General features: G+C 35.2%; 1 protein-coding gene across 6 annotated transcripts in view; it reads right to left on the bottom strand.

Annotated features, from left to right (window-relative positions):
- Positions 1 to 20,616, bottom strand: part of LOC120422970 (sodium/hydrogen exchanger 3) — a 94,844-nt gene that overhangs the window by 15,710 nt on the left and 58,518 nt on the right. For 3 of the 6 annotated variants that reach the window (XM_052708934.1, XM_052708929.1, XM_052708933.1), the window contains exons 8-20: positions 18,415 to 18,632; positions 18,273 to 18,356; positions 17,984 to 18,192; positions 17,751 to 17,876; positions 17,502 to 17,683; positions 16,979 to 17,114; positions 16,194 to 16,208; positions 11,413 to 11,469; positions 11,274 to 11,354; positions 11,121 to 11,193; positions 8,390 to 8,500; positions 4,744 to 4,809; positions 1,973 to 2,134 (exon numbers count right to left, since the gene is read on the bottom strand). In XM_052708934.1, the coding sequence (XP_052564894.1) occupies positions 1,973 to 2,134; positions 4,744 to 4,809; positions 8,390 to 8,500; positions 11,121 to 11,193; positions 11,274 to 11,354; positions 11,413 to 11,469; positions 16,194 to 16,208; positions 16,979 to 17,114; positions 17,502 to 17,683; positions 17,751 to 17,876; positions 17,984 to 18,192; positions 18,273 to 18,356; positions 18,415 to 18,632 (1,520 nt within the window). The remainder of the gene's footprint in view (positions 1 to 1,972; positions 2,135 to 4,743; positions 4,810 to 8,389; positions 8,501 to 11,120; positions 11,194 to 11,273; positions 11,355 to 11,412; positions 11,470 to 16,193; positions 16,209 to 16,978; positions 17,115 to 17,501; positions 17,684 to 17,750; positions 17,877 to 17,983; positions 18,193 to 18,272; positions 18,357 to 18,414; positions 18,633 to 20,616) is intronic. The other 3 variants (XM_052708931.1, XM_052708930.1, XM_052708932.1) reach the window with 3 other exon arrangements.

Raw genomic sequence — 20,616 nt, 5'->3', positions numbered from 1 at the left:
GCTGCGCAAAATCAAACTTTTTTCAGTAAAATTCGGTGAATTTTCTCGACAAAAAAAGTGTGAATTTTCTCGACACGGAAAAGATTAATCACATGTAAACTCAGTTGATGTAAACTTGAGATTCGATCTAAACGGTTGAATCACATGTAAAATCATGTTTTTACGATAAATTTGTTGCAAATTTACATCAAATTGCATTTAGATTAAAATGCTTAATGATGTGCAAAAGTGTTAAATCATCAATGATGTATCATTCGTTAATATTTTTTGTGTGTATCATTTTTCTTTTGCAAAGAAAATTGAGGTGAAATTACATCATAAAAATGAAATAATAAACCTTCCAATATTACACCTTCCAAATGTACACAATTTTCTACTGTGTAGATTACATGCTATTGCATTTAGAGCAATTTTAGTGTAATTTTAAAGTTTCGAAAAAAATAATTATACAAAGATTTTTTTTTCATGATTCGATTATACGAAGTAAAAATTTTACGAGGACTTCGGGTAATCCATCAGCAAATTAAAATTGGTCTTGTTTGGGATTTTTATAATATTTCATATTGATTTGAATTTAGCCTGGTGAAAAGTGAGTTGACATGGAGTGTGTTTTGAACTTCACATGTAATTTTCACTCCAATATTTAAATTTGCATGAAAATTAAAATGTTCTCGAATGTCACACAACAAAAAACAAAAAAACAATCATGCAAAATAATGAAAAACGAGATTCGAAAAGCCATTCAAAGTGCTGGGTGAATGAGTGACAAAAGTTGTTTCTTCACGTCTAATACAAAAAAAAAAATAATCTTAAACCAAAAACACACCACTCTTTCGCGAACTTTCAAAAGCTTCTAACCTCACTACCGTCGAGGACCTCTTTCGGGATCACGTTGATTTGCGAATGCTGTTCGCCACCGTTTTGCTGCTGCTGACACGAGAGAAACTCTTCGAGACGGGGACAAAAAAGGACAACAATAACCAACGACGGATGACACACGGAGGGAAGAAAACGTTTGGTGTTACGAACAAATAAACTCAAAAAAGCGCTTCTACAAACTACAATTTGCAGCTTTTTTTTATGGGCTTGTAGCAAGCCACAGCTTTTAGCGCGTTATTTTTGTTGGATCTTTTCATTCGACGACGGTTTGATTCATGCGACTAGCAGCGAGTGTGTGGTTGTGACTTAAGTGAAACTTAATCATCGAAAAACGGGGATAGTTAGAGCAAAAGAGACACAGAAGGACATGGTGCAGTAACGACAAGAAGGTGTTTTAGAGACGCCATTTTGAACAAAATCGTTTGATGGTGGTGGTGCAGAGATAAGGAAAAAGAGAGAGAGTTACAGGAAGTTACAGATATTCACACATAGATTGGAAAATTTCTATTGTTTTTCTTTTTGTGGTGAGCTCTGCTGACGACTGATTCTGCCTGATTGAGTGTTTGTTTCCTTGTGTTTGTGTCGATTGTTGTGTGTTTGTTTCTTTTCATCGGGGAAGGTGCCATTTCTTCCACTGTTGAGTTTGGGGGAACGAAAAACCAAATAAAATATATCGAAAATAAACAAACGTTGGGAGATTGTTGTAAAACTTAAACTTTCAGAATGACCATCAAGGAGTCATGCAGAAGAGAACAACAATCGGGACAACGGAGAAGATACATCAAAAGAGAGAGAGAGAGTGAGAGAGAGGTAGAGTCTAGGTTTGGGTACACAGCGAGAGAGGGGTGAGAAATAAGATTGGGAGCAAAACGAGCCCAAGGCACGCCAATTGGTTGTGCGGGCAGGCGATCGCGCTAAGTTGCAGTTCAAAAATGAGCGATGAATGGGAGGGGAGCATGGATCAAGGGAGGAGGGGTAACCCAACTACAATAGTTCCGCCCACGCCCACCTCAAGAATCGTCGCGTTACGTAACATCCGGCTCCGTTCTTGGAATTGAATTGAAAGATGCAGGAGGAGAACCGGTAAACTTACCTAAAAATGTTGCACTTGGTGAATTATAAGCTAAATACTCCTTGTTCGAGGCCCACGAGGGGAACTCGTTCTGTTTGATAGCACCGTTTTCGTCGTCCTGGTCGGCCCGCTTCCACGGCAGCACGGCCTCGATGGCGGTGGGCGTCTGGACGCGGGTTTCCGCTAAATTGATAGTGTAAAAAATTAGAATCGTTATTATTTTAAAAATAGTGATTCATTTGAAACTGAGTAGTTCTGTAGATGTTTACATATAATTTCACGATTTTTAAATTTATATTTTTTTATTTGTATGAAACTTTGTCCATACATTCCCATTGTCAAAAGATTTTTTTTGCATCATTAGTTTTTCCATACAATTTTGCTGGTCAAAATGGGTAAGTAATTAAATGAATACGAGATGGTATTTTCTGATCGGGTTGGTGTCTTCGGCAAAGTTGTGGATTATAATTGAGACTATTCAGAAAAATAGCTACACTCAAGAAAAATTACCAACACCTCTATTAATATTATTTTTAGTAAAGGTTGAAATCAAAAACGAAAAAATTTATTCGTTTTTTTCTATTTCTTGTTTGAGCAATTCCAGCTCAAATCAGGAATTTTTCTTTTGTACCCGACCCTTGCCGATTTCAATGACACTTTTTAGACATGTAATCCTAGGCCTACATAAGCCATTTTTGTGTATATGGAGCCAGTTGCACTCGAAAATGTCATTTGAGAAGGGCGCAAGTAATTTAAATATTTTTTTATTTTGTAATTTAAAAATTACTGTAACTCAAAGTCGTTGCATCGTATCAAAAAGTGGTCAAAGACATACATGTAGGAAATTGGACGGGCTTTCTAAAAACAATACACTGAAAGAAAAATACACGCCAATTCCACGAGATTTTTCAATTTTTAAGTTTAAAAGTTAAATTTGAAGGTGATGTAACGATTTTTTTTCGTTCAAAAATTTTGAGGAAATAGCCAAAAATGTAACAAAAAGACTTACGAAAAATGCAGGATGGTATGTCTCTCCTAAAAAAATACAAAAATCATTTACTAAAACTGTTTTTTTGAAAATTGGTCTAAACGTCAACATTTTTAAAAACCGATAGTGGGAATCGATTCCCCAGACAATTTTACATAAAAGTCTCCATATTGACCATTGTCCTATGCCCAATCCTTGTGAAGATACAGCGGTTTTAAAAATAAAAATGTTGAAAAAATGTAATTAAGGCCATATCTGTAAGCCCATACATCCAATTCAAATGCTGTTAAAGGCAAACTTATAGGAAATTGGACGAGCTTTCCGGGAAAAATAATTTCGAGACTGAAAAATCAAGTCCATCATTTAGAAATTGCAAAAAAAAACCATCAAAATTTAACTTTTAAACTTAAAAATTGAAAAATCTCATAGAGATGGCGTGTATTTTTCTTTCAGTGTATTTTTTTCAGAAAGCCCGTCCAATTTCCTACAAGTTTGTCTTTGACCACTTTTGTTACGATGCAACGGCTTTGAGTTACAGTAATTTTTAAATTACAAAATACGAAAATATTTAAATTACTTACGCCCTTCTCAAATGACATTTTCGAGTGCAACTGGCTCCATATACACAAAAATGGCTTATATAAACCTAGGATAGCATGTCTAAAAAGTTTCATTGAAATCGGATAGGGTCGAGTACAAAAGTACCAGAAAAATTCCTGATTTGAGCTGGAATTGCTCGTTTTTAACATTAAATTCGCTTTCATTGCCTTTTAAATAATAAAATGTTTTTTACATGCTTATTGTTGACACTTAAAAAAACATTTGTATTGATTCGAATGCTTTGTGAGTTTGTTTCTCAGAAACTAATTGTGCAATTTTCTTAATCTCAGAGAAAAAATTGTTGGAAATTTTCTCAGCTTCTCAAAATTGCTTTTCTTTTAAGAAGTATTTTTAAAATGCAGGTGTCTTTTTTGAATGCGTACTTTGGGAATTTAACTGTTAGTGATAGAAAGTTAGATAAAAAATCTGAATTTGTTTTCCGTGTACCTATTTTTTCCAAAAGTCCTAATCATAACTTACAACTTTGTCGAAGACACTAGGTCTATAAAAAAATTCCTTCTCAAGATACAGAAATTCATACATTTACATATCCATTTTCATATAAGACTAGCCCCGAAAATTGTATGACAAGGACAAAGTTCCATCCAAAAAGTAAAATAAAAAAAAACAAAATCACGAGCTCGAATGGAAATCAGAGCCGTATTATTGAACCGATTTCAAAAGACCCGAGTTGTATTGTTAATTTGATTTTGGTTTACCGCGGTGGTTTTTCATGAAACAGTTCGTTGGCGCTGAACTGTCAGAAATTGATCGCGGTAGATGCTTTGGTGGATTTTTGACAGTTAGAATTATTTCAAGAAAATCCAGAACTTGATTTGAACAAATCTGTGATTTCTGCGGCCGAATATATCGTTCCAACTTTTTTTTCTAAACGACTGCCTCTGCGGAATTTTGGCGATTTATTTTTACACGTGAAAAAAAAGTTGAAAAAAAAAGAAGCGATGTTTTTGATCGCAAAAATTTAATATTTGATCTAGACATCCTATCAAATCACTAGAACAAAAAATTGTTCCGATTGCTTGAGTTATGCCCGAGAACCAGCAAGTTGAATTTACCGTTCCAACTTTGTTGAGGGCTTGGGAGTTGGAATGTTAATCAGCACCGAGTGAGTGATCTCTGATTTTTGAATCGAAAATCAGGATCCTTGAATTAATTGAGTTGTTTATGTTTTGTAAATACTAACCTTCAGAATCTCTCGACTCTCTGGAGAAGCGTTTGTCAATTTTGGTGGGCTCACCGTTCTCGTCAACTGTCGAGAAAGAAATAAAAAAGAGAAAGCAAAGAAGCACATAAACAATTAGTTTAAACCATTTTACTTCAAAATAATTCATCTAACAGCTCTAAGAACCACATTTATAGCGAAAGCGCTAGAAATAACAAGGGAACACTGTTTGTTTTTTTCTTAATGTTTCGATTTTTCATCAAATAACTTTACCGTGAGAAATGCCGTGCCACTTTGTACATGAACACACCGACTGTTTAAACTTCCATCATGCAAAATCGCCAAGGTTCAGTGGTGTGTAAGTGAGTTCGTGATGTCTGAGAGAGAGTGCGCTTGTGTGTCACGGAGTGCAAGTCAGCAGAGTCGATCAGAAAACGAATTTCAGAACAGTTCGGAGAGCTTAAAAACACATTCGAATTCTAAATGGGCAAACGCAAAAAATAGTGTCTAACGCAAATCTTTTTTTTATTCGGGGTAAATTTATGGAATTTAGAAAACTATGAAATTTGTTGGCTTGGCAGCCATTTAACGTGTAAAAGCATGCAAAAACGTGTAAAACCGTCTAAGGTAACGCTAGAGACTAGAAGACACTAATATGGAACACGTCTCCGGCAGTGGAGAGCTTGTAACTCGAAACAAATCAATTGAAGAACAAATTTTGAAGGAACGCAAAAGTGAGCAAGAGAGTAACTCTCTTTTGTCTTGATTCCTCTCTGTTTTTCTTAAGCTTGCAAAGAAAATGAGAGAAATCAAGAGAGAAGAGTGCTGTTCTCTTGCTCGCTGTCTTCCCCGATGAAAAAGTGTCGGATAGACGAATTGAATGCTAAACTTTCAGTAAAAAAAACAAAATCAAACTTCAATAAAAAAAAGAGCTGCAAAACAACACGATCGCTACAGAACTGAACTGAACTCTAGCCGGAAAGTGGTTCCCAAAACGTACCGAAGCTCTGGTACGACCTGTCCCTGCGCCAGGGCAGAAACGACTCGGCCGCCGTCGGTAGCAGACGTTCCGGCCGTTCGGAGGGAGTGCGGGCCCCGGGGAAGGTGACCTGATCCCCGGAGCCACCACCACCGCCGCCGTTGTTGATGTTGGTGTTCGAGGAAGAGGAGGAAAACTTGCTCGAAACGTGCTTGACGATTCGGGCCTTCGTCGGATCGAACCCGGGCAGGCTCGTGATTTGTGCGATCAGTGAGCTGTTATTGGGCTTGCCGGAAGCCGCCGCGGCCGCACCCTGGCCGTTACCCTCGGCGGAACCGGTTCCGGCGGCGCTCGTACCGGAACCGCCACCGATGTTGGCACCTGTGCTACCCCGGTCGGTCGGAGTAATCGCCGACTTCAAGCGGCCGCTAGTGGGAGATTCTGCTGTTTTCCCGGAGGAGAGGAGCACCGATCGAAACGAGGACGGAATTGGAGAGTGAGACAGAGAGTACGGTCGAAAGAGAGAATCCAAGTGGATTCAAGAAAAAAAACGGGGGATAATTTCAATGAAGAGTTTGGCAACCTTGAAGACTCTCGGTGCTTGGAGAATGATGTGGATGAAGGATGATTCAACGAAAGCACTGAGATTAAATTGTATGGTATGAACATGGATAACGATTGAAACGGATGAAGGTAGACAATATATTTTATATTCAAGAGCCAATATATTTCATATCATCCATAAAATACCTAAAAGCGAGATCAAAGATATCATGGAAAACTTTTCGAGAAACTTGAAAACTGTTGTGAAGTTGTGAGTTCAAGCCAATTTAAGTAATACAATACCGCCTTTTTTCGTCGGCTCACGATTTACTGGATGTTGATAAAATCTGACCAATTTAAAGCTTTGTTCGTATCTCAGACATCAATGTTCTGAACAAAATTAGGTTGTTGTTTATAGGACAAATGTAAACATTGTAAGCAGGATATATTCAATGTTTACATTTGTTTATATGACCTAATAATCATATTTTGCATGTTTGGGCTTGTTTAAACATGTTGTTTGGACTTGTTTAAACATGTTTTGAATTTTCATGAAATTCCAATGTACAGCACCGCAAAAAATATATTTTTCGCAAAAAAATAAAATTTTCGTCAATACTTAGATATTTTGGAAACTAATGATGGTAAAACAACTGGACAGGTGTATAATGCATTTTTAAACACTTTTTTCATTAAAATGTTGAAACCATGGCTCGTAATTTAAATTTTTATACTTTTTTATTTTTAAAAATGACTAGAATTGAAATAAAAGGTAGCTTAAAACCATCTCCCGGCAAAAATCAGAATTATACCGATTAAAAATATCGCATTTAAAAAAAAAATCAAAGTTAATGTCAAAAAATATCAAAATATAGTTCATAAGAAGAAACAGTATAGATACAGAGCAATTCTTCCCGAAACTGGCAGATTCCTTAAATTTTTAATCATCAAATATAAATATAAATAGGCAAAAATTTTCACGATGATTTTAAGAAAACTTTTTTAAGATAACTTTTCCAGAGCATTGACATTTTTCTCAAAAATTCTAAAACAACATTTTTCAAGTAAAAATAAAGACAGTAAAACAAAGAACAGTTTTTAAAAAATCCTGTAATTTTCATATGATTTTTTGACTTTCAAAATCAGACAATTATAAATTCTCAAAAACTGCCTCATAACTCTTTAAAGAACTATCATTGGCTTAATAAATTTTATTTTTAGAGGAATAAATTTGAAAATCCAAATCAAAAGTAAGTGCTTTTGAATCGCTAATTGGATTTTATACAAAAAAAAAGTCAAGTCCGAAAGTTGTTTTGACCTTAATTTCGATATTTTGTAAAAATCATTTTTTTTTAATCATAGCATGTTCAAACGAATTTGAATCAGATTGTGCCATAGCTATAAGATGGCATTTTTAGTAATCTAAAACGTTTAAAACATATTTTTTTCTTGCGCAATTTGAAAAGACAAATTCATCAATGCAATGCAATGCAATTTAAATTTACTGTTTATAGTTTTGTAAAAAATATCAAATCAATATAAATAAAACTTTCAAATCTTATAAAATTAAAACTTTTGAATTCACAAATTTATATTCTTGAGAAGGGACCATCCATAAACCACGTGGACACTTTTTTGGGAATTGGATACCGCCCCCCCCCCCCCTCCATCGTGGACAATTGTCCATAGAAAAAAAAACTTTTTTGTATGGATCGTGGACAACCGCCATAACCCCCCCCCCCCCCCCTTAAGTGTCCACGTGGTTTATGGATGGTCCCGAAATAGGAATAATTCAATATATTTCCACAAAAGAAGTAGATTGGTTATCGCAGAAAAAAAACAAGACTAGAAAGATACACAAATCTTAGTTTCTAGGTTAACTTTCATAGCGATCATGTTTGAAAATATTTAAATTCAAGTTTTAAACTACTAAATATAACGTTTGATTCCGATTGTCAAACTATAAATGAATAAAGTTGGAACAAAATATGACCATAAACGTAATCAAAAGGTTCCCAGAATGGACAGTGAAACAATCAAAATAGTAACATGAGAGTAGAGAGAGACAGACCAAGAAGTGAACAGTGCTGCCACCTGCAATATATGTTTGATGTCGAAATTTCGACCACAGTAGATGGTACTTACGTGACGATTTGGCGGTGAACGTCAGACCACCACCGTCCCAATCATCGGCCGGTCCCGCCGCTAGCCTCTCCTCGTCCTCGTTGTCCTCGTGCAGAACTTCGTTGATGTAGTCTGGAAGAAGGTTGGTAAAGGGGGTGGTTTGGTTTTTCGACCGTTGGTAAGATGAGTTTGGTTCGCATCGTCGTTTTCACACTGATGGTTAGTAGTTATGGTTTAAATATACTGATTATAATAATGGTTATTGTTAGACACGGGTTTAAAATTTTGGAAAACACTTAACAATTTGTTCTCACTTGGTTATACGAATAATGACAAAATCAAAACTAACAGTGATGGCAAAATGAGCGACGAGTTTGTTTGGTTCACAAAAAAAGTAAACGAGAAAATGTTTATAGTTCTCAGTGGTAGTAGTGGTGCAAGGGAAATTTGTTAAACTATGTGTTACTTGGTGCTACAACAATTGGGACAGGCACACACTCACCACGCAGGTGCTGCCTCAGAGATAAATGATAGAAAAAGGACACATAGAAAGGATACTCGTTCTCTTTATCTGAATTAAACATGATGAAAACAAATTGATATTGAGTGTTTAGCAGCCAAACGCCAAACATAAAGAAAATAAAGTACTAGCTTTCATTGTATCGTCAGGAGTGACATTATGTCCATGGGGTTAGACTGGGTAATACAAATGTGTATGACCCAACCTTACCTTTTAGACTCAATCTCATTCCTACTTGGATGATTGGATAATTGGAAAATGCTTGTTTTATATTTATGCAATCGAAAAGTTGCCATTTTGTGGAAAAATAATTTCTTTTTATTTAGATTGTATATTTCTTGAGCAAAGTAGCTGAAAATAACTAGAAGTAGGTATTTTATGAAAGTTTTTTTTTTTCAAAATTACCTCGCTTTTTGCTCCTTATTCACCTATCGCAGAAACTACACAAACTGATAAATGTTGAATGATTTTTTCGACGCAGTAATGTCGAGTGCCAGCAAATTAGGTTCCATTCATTTGCCGATTTTTCACTTCAAGCGACCAGTTATTCTGATTTTGGCAGAATTTCTCTGGCCACCCTGTCTTAAGACATCACACTGAATTAGAGTGTCCAATTTCCCGTACCGGGAAAAAAATTTCTGGGAATACCCGGGACTTCCCGGAAAAAAATATTTCACGTTTCCCGGAAAATTTTGAATTTTCCCGGGACAATGCTGCTGTTCAACACAATTTTGTTGCAAAATATTAATCAGAAGCGAAATCAGAAATTTTTTCGATAAATTTCAAATTTCCCGGGAAAAAATAACAAATTTTATGCTTGAAATTTTCAAAAATTTCTATTAAAAAATCATTTAAAAAAATTGCCACCAAAACCAATACCATCATCTTGTAGTCTACTTCTTTTTGAACAATGTTGCTTTTTGAATAGTTAGTTTTTGTCACTTCAGTGCCAAGATACAGAAAATTTAGTAAAAAAGGCGAATATTCAAAATTCCCAATGAATGTGTATGTGATAAAATTTAGATCACTTACACCGCTGTTTCAGTTACTGCCAGCATTTTATATGTTTCCCTAATTTTTGCATTGTTTTATAACAGCAATTTACAAGCAAAAACAATAATCACATTTTTTTCAAGATTTTGATAAAAATTGCTTTTTTATTAAAAAATAAACCACATCGCCTTTTTTTGGGACACACTACTGAACCCACTTGTAGATATAATGAAAATTTAGTTGCTGTTATGAAGGCCTCGAGACCAAAAAGCTCAACATATATTCTATGATTTTTTTTAAATGTTTAACGTAACACATCCAACAATGGTGGATATTCACTACAGGATTTCGAACTAAAAGTACCATGCTTTTCCATCGAAATGAGTTCCCAGTACAATTTGATGGAGACGCATGGTGCTTCATGTTCAATTAATGTACCGAATTCCGAATTTTAATCAGATTTTATATGGATCCTGCTGGTTTGACGTGAAATTGTTGTAAAAATAGATGGGAAATACATTCTGACATTTCGGGAACACTGCCATGTGAAATGGAATTATGTTTTCTTAATTCATATAATCGAGACCAAGGAGAATTACAATCGGTGTTTGCATATTTAACTATTTTCCAATTATCCTTTCAAAATCCTAGCATTTCTATTTTAACAAAATCATAAATTTTACGCATGCAACATATATTAATTTTTCAGTTTCACTTTATTGTTTTCTTCTTTAATTTTATACTTCAACATTTATATTCGATTACACTACATACAGCCAGAGTAGTCACACTACAACAGCAACTACTACCAAATTGTGCCATGTTCGAACTGCAACGTTGAAATAGATTTGTTGGTCCGAATGAATTAATTAATTTATTCCAAGTGCGAACAAGGCATTTTTCGTTCAAAACAACAAAAAGAAGGAACAGAATTGAAAGAACGGCTCATCAAAAAAGGAAGTAAAACAATTGTAGATAGTTTGAGTTCAAATAGTGTAAGACACAATAAGAAGAGACAGTTTGAGAAATAAAAGGTAAAGAGAGACAGTGAGAGATCAAAAGTGAAAAAAGAATTATCTGACGAGTCATTACCTATTTCTAATCTACGATATTTGCTAAGACTCTGAGAGTATTTTCTTTTACTTTTTTTGCGATTGTAATTGTTAGGTGGTGGTTGTGGTGGTGGATGGTGGTTAGTAATCGTAATGGTATCATTAGTCATAACGATATCGTTCGTACCGTGCGCAAACTGTTTGGCCGACCCGTTCTGCGCGAACTCCGGGAACGAGACGTGGTTCTGCTGCTTGCCGTCCTGTTGATTTATTTGGTATTTTTGTTAAAAAAAAGTTTAAGTTTGACGCTAAATTTATTTTTTATGCGGAAATCGCTTACCTTTACTCGTTTACTTCGCTTGTGATGCTTCTTCTCGCTGATCATCCGCCGGATGTTCATTTGCATTTTATAGTTTACTTGCTGTAAAAAAATAGAGTTATTTACTTAAAACATCGCAAAAAATGTTAGTGCAACCCACCTGAGTCGTAAGATCTCTATCGTCGACTGCGTGCCGACTGTAGCTCAGTCTTCGATGCTGCAAAGACAACAAATTGGATCTGTTTAGTCAATTCACAAGCAAATCTCAAATCACTGCTCTAATAACGAGAAGCCAGATTGGTGTGTTTTTATTGCGTTTAATTTCAAACATAATATATCTACTAGCCGAATGTCGGTTCGAACCGAATTTAGAACCCGTTTACAGAAACAGAAACCACAACACTGGAATATCAACAGCCAACATATTGCATTCCTTATTCTTAATTAGCATTAGAAACCTTCCACCGATCCTCAGGTTAGGTGATGTGTTTAGTTTGTACGAAGCTAACTCTAACGAGATTTCCGCTCGATATGGATTACTGGATACACGTGTGAGATATGCTAGACTCCTACGGTGAGATTATTGAGGAAAAGCGTTTGCTTTTACAGCTAGCAAAATTTTGGTATGAACTAAGACGAAAAATAATTGGCATGCTAGCTATCAACTTGGAGTGCATTTCTATTCTATTAGTTTGGAAAGGTGTGGACTCAAAAAAAACTTTTTTTCATCAAAATTAAACTACAGTAAAATCTAGCTAGATTGATATATTTTTGTCTGATCGTTATCACGCCCAATTTGAAAAATTGTAACGCGTTTTTAATTTAGCTTGCAAATCAAGTTAAATTCCATAATTTTATTAAGTCTTAAAATTTCGATAGTGATTTTAGGTAAACACGAAGAATAGTTTTGAAATTGATGAAATCAACAAAATTCTGCCGCTTGGGTTCAATATTGGTACTAGGTCCAATAAAAGGACATTTGCCCTACGCTAAATAATTTGACAAGAGCAAGATAGCAAAATGCTTTCTTCGAGATTTTTTTGAATAATATTATTAAATTTAAGGCTAGTTAAAAAAATGTAGAAAACAAAAACAAAAAAGGAAAGATTTGTGAAACACACTTCTACGGCGGTGATTAAGTATCGAGAATATTCATGTGGTTTGGAATAATTGGTCAACCACTCGAATCTGACTTAGTTAAAGGTCGCTGGACAGGTAATTTGTCGTAAAACCATGGAAATTTTAGAAATCGAAGAATACATAATTTTTTATGATTTGATTATCCTAAATGCCTAAAAGAAAATCGAACAATCTAACATCGGATAATGGAGTCTGAGAGAGATTGTAACCTTTATTGAGTTAAGATGACAAACTTGAAAGTTAATCCACCTGCCGCTGGATATTTACATTAAAAGCACCTCGCAAAATACATGCAAATTTGGCTAAATTTAGCTGCGCTCGCTGTTCAAACTTCATTACTGTGACTGTACAACTTTTGAAAAAAGTAAAACATTATCTGACTAATTTAAAGACTTAAATTTTAGGAATATTAAACAATTGAACGAGAAAATATTTAAAACTGTAAGAAAAATACTTCAAAGTAAACCAGTATGAGCGCACCTTGTTATCATGCTACACGAGATTAACACATTGTTATTGATTGGGTGTGGACGATGGGTAGTTTAATTGGAGGTAATGTAGAAAAAGAGAGCAAACACGAGTAGAGACATGAAAAAAAACGTAGAAGAAAAACGGGGAAAAACAGGTGCCAATTAGTATTGCCGATCTTCTACACTGCTGCGCTGCGGATGCTGCGAACGATGCGGAGAGTTGTTACTCCACCAGTTTTAAAGTTATACGGAAACTTATGAGTATGAGATACAGAGAAAACACAACACAACACGACTCTACAGACGAAATTGGTGCGCGTAATTTTTAAATGGTAAATTGTATGCAACACGGAAAACGCAAATGGAAACAGAATGGTTATTAAACGAGAGTGTGTTTATGTGTTTTTCGTTTGGTTTTAAGTCCTGGAGCAACCAACCACAATGCATAATATTCCACGAAAAAATCGTATCGCTTTTTGTCAACTTAATTGTGAGGTATTAAATTCCAATAATTTCATGCTTAGGATATTTTTTGATTGTTTGAATGGCATTGTGAAACAGTACCGAATTTTCTGGACGTACTAAGCCTAAGGGGTTACATACATGTAAATCGGCAAAAGAGTCAAGGGTTGGTATGAGCACACATTTATTTTTCTATAAATCTGTTTTAGTGCATTGAAATATACATTTCCAACTATTGACAAAACTAATTTAAAAATATTTGGACGTATCATTGCCGAAATATACCTTTTTGAAGTATTTAAACAGTTTCAAAAAACGGATGCCACGATATCTCAACACTGCTTTGACCAAATCGGCTCAAAATTTTGGTGAAGACTCGTTAAACCGGTCCCATGACGGACGAAGGCTCGTCAGTTTCTGATTTTTTTTAACAAAATTTCACACGGGATATGTTTTGAGAGTCTTCATCCCAAATTTTTAGCCAATTTGGTCCATCAAATCTCAAGTTATCGATGAATCAAATCTCGAGATAAACCCGTAAATCAACTCGGTGTTTAAAGAAAAACGCTCAAAAAGTTTTACAGTTCACTTTGTGCAAGGCAAAATTTCAAGCATAAATCGTATGTTTCTCACTTTACCCATGAAATATTTGACAAAATTCTGACTTTTTAACAATGTTAACTAACATTTATATGTTTTTTGATAAAAAGCAGATAAACTTGGTTAACTAAATATAAACATTTTTTTTTTGTAGAAAGTATATCAGTAACCTTAGTAATACTACATTTGACGTAAAAAAATAATTTGAACACCTTAAATCTGATTTTAACAAGATAAACTAGGTCACCCTTTAATTCAAACTAAGATTTTTTAACTTAACTTTTTAACTGATTTTTTTTTTAAAATGGTGCATAGACTTTGTGTGGCCTATCCCAGTACATGTTTTAAAAAGTAATATTCTTGAGAAAAACCTCACCAGTTGGAAAATATTCCAAAAATAAATTTAAATCCTATCAATGTCTCCCCGGTTTACGGTACATTTTGCAAAAGATTTTATATGGGGAACGTAACTTTTTCAGTAGGGGTCATTTTTGAGCATATTAGTCATTTTTGCGATTATTTTAAACATCATTGAACTTCTTGCGACAAATTCGCCATAAATCGGCTCTAGAAAGCATGCAATTTTTTTGTTATGCATACCAAATTACCTGTGTGGCTAATATTCCCAAAAATGGCAATAACCGAAAAAGTAACTTTAGCCATACAACATCGCATGAAAAATGTATTTGGCTTGGGCAGCTCGAGTTTTCGTCTAATCAAGTTCATATTTGGGATTTAGGCTCAGCATATCCATACAGCTCAGCCCTGTTTAAGTTGAAGTCACAAAGTCTTAAACCGAGTAAAAAAAAAGTTACATTGCAAATCGTATTAGGTTCATTTATTTTTAAAATATTTTTTTAAGGTTTTCACCCCTGAATTCAAAATAACAACTTGCAACGCAAATATTTTTCAAAACATTACCGAAAAACACTTCTAGAGTTTTTTTTGATTAGGTCCTATAAACATATGAAAGACAATAGTTTATTGGTCCTTTTCAAAAAAAAAACTCTGGACTTTTTTTTTAAATACATGGATATTTTGTGAACTACCCCAGTTTTACATGTTTAAAAAATATAAATCATTACTAGTTGAACAATATTTGAAATTCTATCAATGTCCCCCTGATTTACGGTACACCTCAGTTCCGTTATCATATTTTTTTTTGCAATATTGACCTTTTAAATATTATGGGTGTCCTAAAAAAAACTGAAAAAATATCGATGGGATCAGAAAAAATCCTATCTTAAATCCTACAAAAACTATCTGTATTGGCTTAATCAAAATTATCCTGAAATAAAAAATATACAGTAGTTGTTCGATAGCTTGGTGTTGTTTAACTGGGCAGCTTTTTAACTGGGCGCTCGATAACTGGGCCGTAGCCCAGTTAAAAAGCAGACAAACGTCAAAAAACCAAAACAAACCGAAATGACCGAGGGGTTAATGGATGCAATAATCATGTTCAATAAATAAAAAAACTTTTTTCAAACTTTTATTTAATTTCAAGTCACAATTAAAGAAATATGAAAAGTAAGCATTGTAAATAAATTTGATTAACTTTTATTTTTATATTTCATCAGGCAAATATTATGCATCGGTGGTCCCTTCGTTATTTTTCGTTCAGCCCAGTTAGCGAGCAGCATTCGGTGACTGGGCTACGTTCTCAGCCCATTTACCGGATAACTACTGTATCTAAATGAAATTGCAAATTTCATGCCTGATTTTCAATATTTTGAAACAAAAAGTATCGCAAAGTATTTTGTTATGCTTCCTTCAAAAAGACCAAAGAATTCTTAAAGGTATATTTTATCCCAAACCGAACTGTAGTCCCAAAATTCTATTCTGTTTTTTGAGTGAAAATGCATAAATAAGCGTTATACAACCCAGTAAAAAATTGTGTAAATTTGGAAGGTGTAATTTTGGAAGGTTGAATATCACTTCTTTGATGATTAAATTTTATTTCATCCAAAACCAAATAAAGATAAATAAAGCTTAATTGATGCACTGAACCATTCATTATATATCAGAAATCATAGAAACTTTGTAACATTTTCAGTGAAACAAAACAATTTGAAACAAAAATAAAAATTTAATAATTCTCCAATATTCATTTTTTTATAAATAGTTGAGATTAATGTTTGGATTGTCAATTATGTAGATATCTGCATTATAAACTGTTGCTTGGTTGCTCCAGGACACAGGTACATTACTTTTAAGTAGAATGAATGAATTTAAAATGTTTGAAAAAATCGAAAGAAATATATGTTCGTACCATATGCGTTGATGCCTTTTTTTTTTGAACCGGTGATTAATGAGGCAAGGATGGCATGGAAGAGCGCAATCGCGTTTTATTTTTAGTTTTTGTTTTCCACCCGGTTTTATTTTCGGAATTCAGCAATACCGTTTTGGGAGATGTTCATTTCCAGGAAAAGCCGATGGCAGGATGTCGACAGAATGGGCATATTTTTGAAGGTGGGGGAGCGCATTGTTTCACCGATTCGTTTGATTTTTTTTTGGTTCGTTTTGTTTTCCGTTTGACGCAATGGCCGCCGTTCAGGCAGGTGATGATTTATAATTGTAATTGGTGTGTTTTTGATTTATTTTCGAACGATGCACACCCAGGTTGATTTGTCGAGCGGTGAAGATGGTTTAAGCGGGATTTGTTTGATTTTTTTTTCGCGCGATTCGTTTTTGCACGCGGACGGGGGGAAGATGTTGAAAAGGGCGAAAAGAGAAACGTAATTATTCAAATTGGATGTTAATTAATGTCAAACGGGGGAGATATTCTCGACTGCACTACGAAATAAAGCTACCGAAATATATCATGTGGAATTGGCACTGTTGAAGGGATAAATAATTTGCCGAGTTAAATGTTGCTCAGTTTGTTTTTGGTGGAAGCTAGCCTAAATGGAAATTTGTTGAAATGGTTGCACTTTTCACGGTTTGCCGTTCGGTACTAAGCTGTGAGGCGCAATCGAAGGTGACGAACTAAGTGTTCTAGCATGGCGCCAATGTACGGTAGAACATTTTGGTGAAGGCATTCTTGAAAGTACTCACCCTTCGGTACGGTTTCAGTTCCACCGATAGCAAATGGTGAATCTTTGCGTCGGTCAAGTCTTTCTTCGACGGATTGTAGTCCAGCTCCTGCATGTCCAGATTGCGCGTTGAGTTCTCCAGATTCGAGAAGCTAGGGCTGTGGGTGGATTGAAAGTTTGAAAATATTACACAAATTTAGGGGGTGAACAATTTGTTAGGAAGAAAAACATCTTAGCCATCTATATTAGGTAAATAAAACTAATAAATTGATGCATGTTACGGGAATCACTTCGCAGTAAATCCTGGCACCAATCGTTATGCTACTAGAAAATCGGGAGCTCAAGTCCTAAATATATCTGACTGTATAAAAGAGGAAGAAAACCAATAAATTACAGGGAAATATACTTAAAAATTAGGAAAACATTACGAAAACACAAAATATACACAGAAAATAGAGAGTTAGTAAGTTTAAACCTTGATTCGATTCTTTTGTGCTCCCACAAAATTTACTTCATGCATGCATCGATCTATTAACTTTGTTTACCATGTGCCCAGAAACGAGGCCCCGCACCTGCCACCGAAGACGCCGGTGTAGTTGCGGAACAGGGCGCTCATCGACTCGGTGCCGGACATCTGGCCGATCGTGGACGGGTTCCGGCGCATGTAGTCCATCGCGTCGCGCATCGTCAGCTTCGAGTACGTTTCCAGAATCTTCGGCTCGGGACCCTGGGTAGGAAAAGGAGAGAATCAAGTTAGTTCAAGGGGCAAATAAAATCTCATCAGCTAAACTCACCTGTAAATTCTTAATCAGGTATGGACGAATGAACCTATTGTCAAATCTCTTAAACTTATCCCTAATATTGTAATTGCCCGTTTTGCCGACGATGTCCTCGATGCCGGCCATCATGTGATCCATAAACTGTGGGTGGGAAACAAACATAAACAACGGTTATCAACGCGAATCAAAGCGAATATCAAACGACAACAAAAATTTTCCTCGAAAAAAGACATTTCGGCCCTTCTCACCCTCTCGTGGATCCGCTCGTTCATCGTGGGCTTGCGCTTGTTGGCGCGCTTCACGTTCAGCACCCGCACCAGCGGCTTGATGGTGATGCCCTGCAGGAACACGGTGAAGTAGATGACCGCGATGGTGGTCGTCACGAACATCGGCTGCAGCGGAATGTGGTCCGGCGAGACGAGGAGCACCAGGGCGAAGGCGACCGCACCGCGAAGGCCTGTCATTATGTGTGGGGGGAAGGAAAATGGGGTTGTTGAGCAAATTGAGGAGTGGTTTTAGGGGGACATGATTGCATACCTCCGTAAGACATAACAAATTGATCTACTTTAGATAATTTATGTATCCTAAATCGATTTGCCATCGCTGATAGAATTAAAACACCTGCAAACGATAACCTCAAATTAGCTTCCTGGTCGAACCTCAGTCCAAAATCCCTCACCTATGATCCTAAACACGGAACAGAATACTATTGTCAGCAGGACGAACCAGGTGTTCCAGATGTGCCGGTTGTTGACCGTGGCCACGCCCAGGAACATGAAGATGATGGTTTCGGACGACGAGGACAGCATTTTCAGCGCGTACTTGATGGTGGTGTGCGATTTGTGCGAAACGTTCTGCTCGACGTAGTTCTTCATCGTGATGCCGCAGAAGGTGATACTGGAAAATGTAGAAATACCGATGTGAATATCGAGATCTTGCTTTTTTGAGAAGCAGAGATTTTTAAGAAATGTAAAACTAAATTTAACAATTTGAGAACAGGAAAAAAATTAAGATCTTTGAAATTTAATATCAAAACTAATGATCAACAATGAACTATCCAGCTGCAAAACATTCCAAAAGGGCGTGGCTCCAAGTCATCACTGTTTACATGAAATTAGATTCCAGATTCAAATTAAGCGGCCAAACTTACTCTAAGAAAGCATTTAAGACATATGCTTGCAACGTCGTGTAATTAGTAGACCTTGCTTGTAAATTCTGATAAATTTTGAAAATTGGCTTTCCTCACTCAAATATCTCGGGTCTTGAGTATCGAAATTGCATTTTCTCAGAGAGAAAAAAAATCGTGATGAAATTTCCAACAAGCTGCATGTATAAGTTTGACTGAGAAAAATGGGCTACCCTAAATTAAATGAGCATTTTCTATTTTGCGATTTTTTCGACATAAACCCGCCTAGGAGAAGCCAAAAACTTTAATTTTGGTCAAATATTGATAGTGTATCTATGGACATAAACCTATCATTTGAACACAATACAAACCTAAATGAAACAGTTTGTGTATTGAATCCGAGCAATTTAAGAAATAAAATTCAAAAGAGGAACTTTTTCAGTAAATCGAAGAGGGGGTGTGAGTAAGTTTTTTACTGCAGTATGAATCATTTTTTCAAATATTTTGAAATAGAAATTATTCGCTTTTGTTAATATGCTTTATTTTCGTTAAACATGCTTGATTTTCTTCAAAATATTAATTTAAATTTAAAAGTTTTTATTTGTAGAGGGGCTATAAATCACTCGAAACATATATTTTTTTAATTTGACCTCCTAAATCTACTATTTTTTAATACTTATTGACTCAGAATCAAATTCTGAGCAAATGTCTGTGCGTATGTGGGGAGGTCGATCAAAAATATTCACTTGATTTTCTCGGCTTTGACTGATCGAATTTTGTCCAGATGTGGTCTACTCGGTCCAGTTCCGGGTCCTACAGCTTGGTATTGAAAATCATAAAGTTTCGTTTAGTTGTTTAAAGTAATGTTGAAAAAACTATTAAGACGACAGCAAAAAAGGGTTATTCAGAATACATGTCACTAATTTCGAAATATAAAAAAAAAATTTAAAATATTATTGAAACATATTCAGCTAAACACTTTTTTTAAATAGGTACTTAAAACAATAAAATCAACAATACCGATAGAAAACTGCCATTTTGTAGTTCCTATTCTATTTTTCTATTATAGCATTAAAAATACCAGAAATTTCGAAAACCTTCATCTGGTGGATGTATTTTGTAGTGTTTTTACATTAAAGCAACGTATTTAATTTCACTTTTTAAATAACCTTTTTGTAAATTTGGCCCGCAAGAAAATTTGAGCTCCAAATTTGGCCCGACCTTCAAAAACTTTGAGCACCCCTGCGTTAATGGATGCAAAAATCATTTTCAATAAATAAAAAAAAACTTTTTCAATTTTAATTAATTTCAAGTTACAATTAAAGAAATATGTATGATAAGTAAGCATTGTAAATAATTTGAGTAAATTTTATTTTAATATTTCACAAGGAAAATATTATGCATCGGTGGTCCCCTCGTTATTTTTCGATCAACCCAGTTAACGAGTAGAAGTTAGAAGTAGAGAGCCTATATGGAGAGGCGAAATGTCACTCTCGGGGTTCCAATCGAGCAACAAGACCATGGAAGAACAAGGTCGGAATCAATTTAAAATAATTTTGGCCAAAAAACGAGATTTATAACAATCACAAGCATTGTAAAACTGTTAATTATTATAATCTGGTAGTTTTTGTTATGTTCCTAGTCCCTATTAAGAAGCAATAATTTTAGTGAATAAGAAAACTTTTGCACAACATTTCTTCATTTTTTTTTTCAAAATGTTTCCAGTCACCTCTAACATTTTTAAAATGCCGAATT

The sequence above is a fragment of the Culex pipiens genome, chromosome 2 (assembly GCF_016801865.2).
Source record: "Culex pipiens pallens isolate TS chromosome 2, TS_CPP_V2, whole genome shotgun sequence".
Taxonomy (NCBI): Eukaryota; Metazoa; Arthropoda; class Insecta; order Diptera; family Culicidae; genus Culex; species Culex pipiens.
The sequence above is the reverse complement of the archived record's forward strand: the minus strand, read 5'-3'. Positions and strand labels throughout refer to the sequence as shown.